Source organism: Perognathus longimembris, chromosome 15 (assembly GCF_023159225.1).
Source record: "Perognathus longimembris pacificus isolate PPM17 chromosome 15, ASM2315922v1, whole genome shotgun sequence".
Classification (NCBI taxonomy): Eukaryota; Metazoa; Chordata; class Mammalia; order Rodentia; family Heteromyidae; genus Perognathus; species Perognathus longimembris.
The window spans coordinates 38957791-38965914 of record NC_063175.1 but is presented as its reverse complement, the minus strand read 5'-3'; the positions used below and the strand labels follow the sequence as shown (position 1 = coordinate 38965914).

At 46.7% G+C, this 8124-nt stretch overlaps 1 protein-coding gene across 1 annotated transcript in view; it reads right to left on the bottom strand.

The window, feature by feature from the left end:
- Nucleotides 1-3239: 3239 nt before the first annotated feature.
- Rnf165 (ring finger protein 165) overlaps nt 3240-8124 on the bottom strand; it is a 91248-nt gene continuing 86363 nt past the window's right edge. Inside the window, exons 5-8 of the mRNA XM_048363237.1 lie at nt 6532-6636; nt 6150-6245; nt 4448-4554; nt 3240-3984 (exon numbers count right to left, since the gene is read on the bottom strand). Coding sequence (XP_048219194.1) covers nt 3867-3984; nt 4448-4554; nt 6150-6245; nt 6532-6636 — 426 coding nt within the window. The 3' untranslated portion in view covers nt 3240-3866. The remainder of the gene's footprint in view (nt 3985-4447; nt 4555-6149; nt 6246-6531; nt 6637-8124) is intronic.

The following is an 8124-nucleotide window of genomic DNA, read 5'->3' as shown; positions in this document are numbered from 1 at the left end:
AAATAAATTATAATTAAAAATGCAAAACAACTATAAAAATAATTAAATAAGAACCCACGATATCTACAAGTTAGTCATAAATTATGATTGTTAAATATAAGGCATTTAAACTCACAAAACCCTGTAAACTAGCAACGTGCCATGTTTTTTGTTTTTTTTGTGTTTTTTTTTTTTCATTTTTGTTTTTCTATCAGCTGAAATCGCTCTAGCATTTGCTCTACGCGCGCGCAGGAGATGAAACACAAAAGGGCCTGACAGACGTTGCTACAGCCCCACAAGGGGTGTGTTTGTCCCGCCAGAAGGCGGAGGGCTGGGGGGAGGATTTCTTCAGGAAAAAAAATAGTCTGGTGCTTTTTCTTCACCATTGAAAAAACTGTGCTTGTTCATTAGGCGTAAAGAGTTAAGAATGCTTGCACGGAGGCTGGGGACTTTTGCAGAGAGGAGCTTGAGTCCTGCCACAGGTGGTGGGCGGGGAGTGACAGGGAGCCAGAGGGCCTGGCCAGGAGGAGGAGCTCCAGGCCCCTGCCACCCTCTGCCTGTGTCCAGCAGGGCTAGTGGCATTGGGTTGATTGATTGGCGTCCTCGGTGGACCAGCTGCGGCCATGGCTGCGGTTAGGAGGCCCAACTTGTTACCTGGGGCCACTCTCGCCCCAGAAGGCACTCATGCGTCCCAGTCAGGAAAGGGTCTGAGTCCCTTGAGTTGAGCAGGAGGACTACAGGTGTCTCCCTCCTGGTGGTGGTAGATGTGAGATGCTGAGGCCTGACTCTGCCTCTTCTCCACTCTTCCCAGACTCCCTGACACTAAGGAAACAAGAGCCAAGAGGGTTCTGAGTGCCCATCCCCTCCCGCCCCTACTTGCAGGGCTCCAAGACCCCAGAGAGATGGGAAAGGATAGGGGTTTCAGGATCACCCCCTTCCCCAGCTCAATCCCCAATCTCAGCTGGGGCACTCAGAGAGCCTCCAGGGAATGGGAAGGACGGCAGGACCAGGTCCCACTGTCACTCAGCATGTGTGCTCTCAGCCTCTGAAGCAGATGCTTGTGCCTGTAGAAGTCCCTTGTCACAGCCCAGTCGGCACACAGCTCTATGACTTGAAAGATGCGGTGATGTAGGGGAGGGTCACAGAATGTGTGTTGGGAGAAATTCAGCAAGCATCTCATCCAACCTTGTTGTGTAAGAGCTGAGGAAACCGAGGCCCAGAGAGGAAAGGGGAGAAGGCAAGAGCTATAGCATCACCCAGTTTATCAGTGGAGAACTAGAACTAGAACATGGAACAGCAGCTCCAATTCCATCCTGGGTCCCCACCAACTCCCTTCCTCTGCTAGCTTGTCAGGCAAGACTCAGAGGAAACAATAGAAGAGGGATCTAAGAGATGAGGGACCTGCCTAGACCACCCTACTAACTCTAGGCCAAAACCATCGTCTAATGAAATCTTGGTTTTGACCCAGATATTGAGTGGAAGCAGGGAGAGTTCCCCATTTTCTGTGGCTATTAGTAAGAAGCTTTCCTTGCATCCCAACAAGGTATCCTCCCACTGGAGGATGCTCATCTTCTGCCCTAGAGACACTATTCACATACCGCTGTCTCTGAATTGGATTATGCAATGTACAACATGGCAAGCCCTGAATCTCAGACAATTCACCATTTTGGCATCATGTATGCATCTCCTCAACTCACTGGAAGCTCCTCCAGGCAGGAGCATTGCCTTCTTAGCTATAGCCTTTTCCAGAACCTGCATTTGTAGACACCCAACAGAGATAAGATAAGATTGGCTCTGGGCACAGACTTTGTCTAGATATGGCTCTGGAGTAACCTCCCTCTGAGAGGAAGCGTCTTCTGACTATAGGTGCCTGGAGTAGCCATTCTTTCAAGATTGTGTTGTTATGCTAGAAGGCTCTATCTCAAGTTGACATTGGCCTCCTTGGCATTTTTCACCCATTGGTCTGGTTTTTGTCTCTGGCAGCAATAAGACAGACTCAGGGCATTTCCTCATTTATGTGGTGAATGTCCTGTTCCCCTGGACTTACTGCTATGAGGGCACTGAGACTGGCTAGGACTGAAGTGAAGGGAGTTTGGGGGAGCAGTGAAAATGAGGGAAGAGAAGAAGGGTAAGGGGCAAAGGAAGGCTGTGGAATTCCAGGTGACCTAGTGTTATCCACATATGGATAAAGAGAGTTGGGTTTGGGTTGGAATTTGGTGGATTTCTCCTGCCTCTGATCATCTATTCTCTCTTTAGGGTGAGAAAACCCATGGGGCATGCAGAAAGACACACTGTATGGTGTCACTTGGAATTGTCTTTCCTGGCACTCCTATATTCCTAAACCCCACAAGGTTCCTAGGAGAAAGCAGAGGGCTTGGGGCATGCTGTACAGAGCATTGATCCTCACCACATCTAGGTGAGGAAGAGGGGGCAGAAATAGGGATGTACTGTTGTTTTTCCCCACTGGAAGGAGAAGGAAACTGAGGCACAGAGAAAGAAAGGGACTTCCCCCAAGGTTGTTAGAGAAACAGAGGAGGAGCCAGAGGCTAGGGACATGGGGTCTCCCGATCCAGCCAATGTGGTCTCAGAGCCAGGGCCATCTTTGAGGGACTGGTCAAAACCTGAGATGTCCTAGGGGGAGGCTCAAGTTCATCTCAAGATCCATGGTGCTAGATCTCAGCCCTGCGTGCTAGTTGAGAGCACTTTGATCGTGGCCAAGTGTTCATTGCCTACACTGTTTATCTGCATCATCTGGTTAATTTTTTTGCATAGGGAGGCAGTGGCTACATTTGCCTCTTTGTGAAGAACAAGAGCCCAGCCTAAAGAAAGGAGCTGGAGTGAGCAGGGGATCTGCTGGCTCCAAGGAACACAGGGACACCTGTAGTTTGAAACTATGTCCTCCCTGGTTAAGTGTGGAACCAGGGGGAAATAGTTGGAGCCAAGAAGTGAGCCCTAGAAAAGGGGAGCCCAGCCTCTAAAGGAAAACCCCTCACCTGCAGGGGCTCTACCCTCCTCCCCTGGCCTGAATCCTTCAGAAACCTGGGTAAGACCCCCCGCCCCCAGCTGCATTTTTTCCAACCCTCCCATTCACAGATGTCCCTTCCACACTCCGTGCACTGTAAACATGAGAAAAAAAAAAAACAAAAGCCAAAGAAATAACAAAACAACAACAAAATGAGAGTCCCCCCTCCCGCCTCCCAACCTGGGTGAAAAAAGTATTATCTTTTTTTTTCTCTCCGTAAACATGATTTTGGCTCTGTTTTTTTTTTTTTTTCACCTTTGATTCCTTTTCTCTCCTAAAGACGGGAAGATTTGGGGCTGTCGTTGATTGGTTCAGTCAGGCACCAAAACAAGAAAACTCATGAGAAATATTTGGTGCAAGTTCGGTAATAGCGACATGTCCACCACAGATGACTAGAGCACCACACACGACATTTTTCTTAAGCTAACATGCTCTGGCTGCCATCCACAGAAATAGCTAGAGACCCCTACATGGTTTCTACGTGGTCGAGAGGTATATACACAATCCTTCAAAGGGCAGGATTGAGGGGCCAGTCTACCAGCTAGTACCCTCAGGGATCTAGTTCTTAGCATCTCGTTCTTAGCAGCTGGGCCCCCCCTTCTTGTCCCCGCTCTGGGCACGGCCAGCTCCCTCCCTCCCTCCTGCACAGCAAGGTAGATGGGGCAATCGCCATTCTGGATAGGTGGGTCCTCCCTCAACCCTCCCTCTCCCTCAGACACTGATACCACCAACTCTTTTCCACGAAATGTGCTTGCAGGCTTCTCCTCTACGTCAAATGGCTCAGAAGGCAAAGTTTGGCTGCAAGGGCTATGGCCGTGGGGGGACCTGGTGAAGGAAATGGGGCATCCACTGGCTAACTCCTCCCTCAGCTGTCGGCTCCCAGTTGTGTCTCAATGTCCACTCGGCAGATGGGGCATTTCTTGCTCATCGCGAGCCACTGGTCCACACACAGTTGGTGGAAGAGATGCATACAGGGTAAGCGCCTAGAAGAGAGAAGAATCAGGTGACCAACAGCAGAGGAGGGGCAAATAGGGATGAGGGGCACTGAGGGGACCAGGACCACTGAGAAATTGCCAAGATAGTCTTCAGAGTGAGGCTATAGCTGACTTGAGGAACCATGGCAAGGAGTAAGTCCCAAAGCTCTCTGCATCCAGAAAATCTTTTCTGATTAGCCTCAAACAAAGTTATGACTCTGTCTTAGACCCATTAGGGCCCAAATCACACTGCCCTGTTACACTTTGCCTCCATGAATTCATACAGATGGGTATCACATCTAGAACATGTCATGCCCTACTTGCTCAGTGAAACTATAAAGCCAACTGTAGCACCCCTGGCACACTCATGTGCACAAGCAAGCCAGTACCCTCACCTCTAGACACCAATACAGTGACTAGTTACCAACACCCACGGAAAAAGGAGAAGAGACTTAAAACTGTGGCCTCGTACCTCACATCTTCTCCATCCTCCAGCATAGATAGGCAAATTGTGCATTTCTCATCTGTGTCTGACTCCTCTCCCTCATCCTTCTTGCCCTTGCCATCCTGGGGTCTTCGCTGAAGAAACAAAGAGAGGAGCTGTTGTTACCTGGGACAGGCTCATCTGATGGCTAATGGCCTCCTTCCAGCCTCCTGTCACCCTTGTAAGTTCCTCTTCCCTTTGGGGGTCAGTCTCTTTGAAATGCTCTTTCCCATCCCTTCCTCCCCTTGCTGCAGGAGAGGAGGGATTAAAGCCAGGTGGGCTTCATGTCTGCTGTCCCAGAACTGTCAAGGGGCTCAGAATTTGAAAAGGTTAACAGGCTCCTAATAAATCTACCATTAGCAAAGCTGTGGCATGAGAATATCAGCTTCCGCTCGGTTCACCTATGCTGTTTACACTTCCTCACATCTGTCCAACCTAGACCCCTCCAGGCTTCATTGCTCACTTTCAGCTCCAGAATGCTTGCTTCATTCACTTATTCATTCATTCTTCAATACATTCAGTCTGCCACTCAACTAATATCCATTCACTCATGTTAATGACCGAATTTTCCTGCCAGGCATTGATTCTTGTCATGATTATGAGCTATCTCATATTGTTGGGATTTCTTTTCTTATCCAGAAAGTTTCCTTAAGGTAGACTCTGAAACTAGCATGAGGTTAGTCATCAGGCAGGCAGGCTATATATACTCATTGACTTTTATATTAATCTTTTAAATTTCATTCTAATTATTTGAAAATAGTCAATGGCCAAGTATAATGCATATCTTTGCTACTTAATCAATATCACAGGGAAGGAGGATTCCAATCTGTGAATGAAATCAGCCCACCTACCATGTTCCCCACTACAACCACAGGTATTTTTACAGTCTGTAATTTTGTGTTTCCCAGAAGTCATATAATTGCAAGCATGCAGTATGCAGCTTTGGAGAGCTTATTTCTTTCACTGAGCAACATACATTTAAGTTTCTCCTACATCTCATGGCTTAATAGCTTATTTCTTTCTATAGTGTAGTAGTTTTCCATTGTATGGATGTACCACAGTTTATCCATTCATTCATCAAAAGACTTCATGGTTGCTTCTAAGTTTTCATTTATTTCTATTTTAAAAGGTTTCATAAGCTCAGATTCCTAGGTGTCCATCCTGACCCAGATTTCTAGGCAATAACCCTACAGTTTCTACTTGTATAAACTTAGGGTGGAACCTGAGCCTCTATGGCTGTAAAAGCTCCCCAGAGGATCCTGGTGCTCGGTCAGGTTTAGAAAACTGCTGAGAAGCCTTCATTGCTCATTTGTCCTTATTAGAAACTTGACTTGGAACTATTTTCTTAAGATGAACATTCAAAATCTTAACTTCTCTTCAGGAGCCTTTCTGCCTACTCCACTGAGATGTAAACATGCTTGTGCCTCTACACCTACGTGTACATGTCACATGCATACACACAGCTTTCCTCATTCACCGATAAGCAGCCCTCATCTTCCCTCCAGACTATGCCCTGTACCAGCAGATGAGAAGATCCTAGGAGGAGAGCCAGCTTTGGAGCATCTAATCAGAACAATGGCTTCTGGACTTTGGACTGTGCTTCTTTTAGACAACCAGGCCAGGATCATGTAAACAAACTGACAACTCCTTTCCCACTCCCCAAGATGCAGGCTGGCCTGCTGCAGCCCACCTTCTTGTACTTGTGGGGGAAGGTAAACCTCTCGATGGTGTTCTGCACAGCTCCTCGAGTCACATTTCCCAACCTGTCCTCAAGCTGCAGCAGCTCCTGCAAAGAGAAAATAAGTGGATATGTGTGCTAAGCACATGCAAATGTGTGTGTGTGTGTATGTGTGCGCGCACACCCTGCCCCCCCCCCAAAGATGAAGAGTAACCAAGATGGGAGAGGAAGTGCTCACATTGTCATCAGAAAGAACTCTGAAAGGCCACAGTTCTCTCTACTCACTCTCTTCCTGCCACATGTACCCTACTGTTCACCAGCAGAGACAGAAACAGCAGATGATGGATAGTCACAGTCTCCCTTAACCCAATCGGTGCCAGGCAGAGCAACATACCTCGTAACTCTCTCTCACAGCAGAGGTGTGTCTACTGGGATTTAGCCCCTGGAGTGCAAGGAAGTGAAGCTGGGGATAAGGGTAGTTTCGGATTTCATGGACAACCTGTTGGAAAGAGAATGGCTTGAGTAGAGTAAGAACCTTAAGTATTCCCATGAACCCAGCAGAAAATTCCTCCTTCCACAACCACCAGCTAGCACACCCCACCCCCATGGAGATGTTGTGGGCAGCACATCTTATGCCTAGACTAGGCTGCAAAGAATGGCACCATCAATAAAGTAATTATAAAGCGTAAATGGGCACCTACATCATAGCAGACACTGCTCTGTGCATGTCACATACCTACCCAATTTAATTACCTCACCCTATCTAAAATGTGGGTGCAAATACAATCCCCATTTTCTGATGGGATAAGTGAGGCACAGGCAGATTAAGTAATTGGCTCAAATTATGCAGCCAAATGATAGAGCCAAGGCAGCTGGGCAGCAGAGTATGTAGCTCTATGAGCAATGGCACAGGACAGAGCCAGAGTAAGGCACAAAAGAGTCAATAACAGGAAATACTACTTTATTTTAAAATCAAAATGAGTGCAAATAATCCCACACTGAGAAAACTATCATAAAAAAGACTTCTAGCCCTGAACTTGCTCATTCCTATCTTCTCACTTCTCCCTAATTCTCTGGACTAGAAGTTAGAGGAATCAGGCTCTTTAACAACTACTTACTGTATGCCCAACGACCAGTTACATAACCTCTCTATGCCTCAGTTTGCCAAGCTGTAAAAGTTATGTGAGATTCTTAGTGTGAGGATGTAATAAGAGAAGTTATGTAAAGTGCTCAGAGAAGTGTCTGGTCTCTAGTAAGTGCTCGATGATTGTTCTTTTAGTCTCAGGAGATGGTGCCTCATATACGAGCCATAGAATCTCAGATCTGATCAAGATCGAGAGGCTAGGAGGTTAGGTGACAGACCCAGGTCAGAAGGGTGCAATCATACTTTAAGGAAGCAATATGAAACTGCCTGGAAATAAAATCTTCAGTGTTTTGCCACTTCAGTGGAATATATATATATATGTATGTATGTATACATACATATGTATATATGTACATATATGTGTACATATGTATATATGTACATATATACATATATGTATACATACATACATATATATATATATAGCCATTCTTGGTTGGGGCTTGGACTCAGGGCCTGAGCACTGTCCCTAGCTTCTTTTTGTTCAAGGCTAGCAGCCACAGCACCACTTCTGGCCTTTTTATATATGTGGTGCTGAGGAATCGAACCCAGGGCTTCATGTATATGAGGCAAGCACTCTTGCCACTAGGCCATATTCCCAGCCCTCAGTGGAATATTTTTATTTTTATTCCTCACAGTTTGCAATCCAAATCCAGTTTGACACCACCCAACACACACACACACACACACACACACACACACACACACACACACACACACACACACTGTAGAAGGCAGTAAACCTGACTGGCAGGCCAGGTCCAAGGGCTTCCTCTGGAATCTTTTTGACCCTCACAGTAACTTTTTGGGAAAAGCAAGCAGACATATATACATTCCCATTTC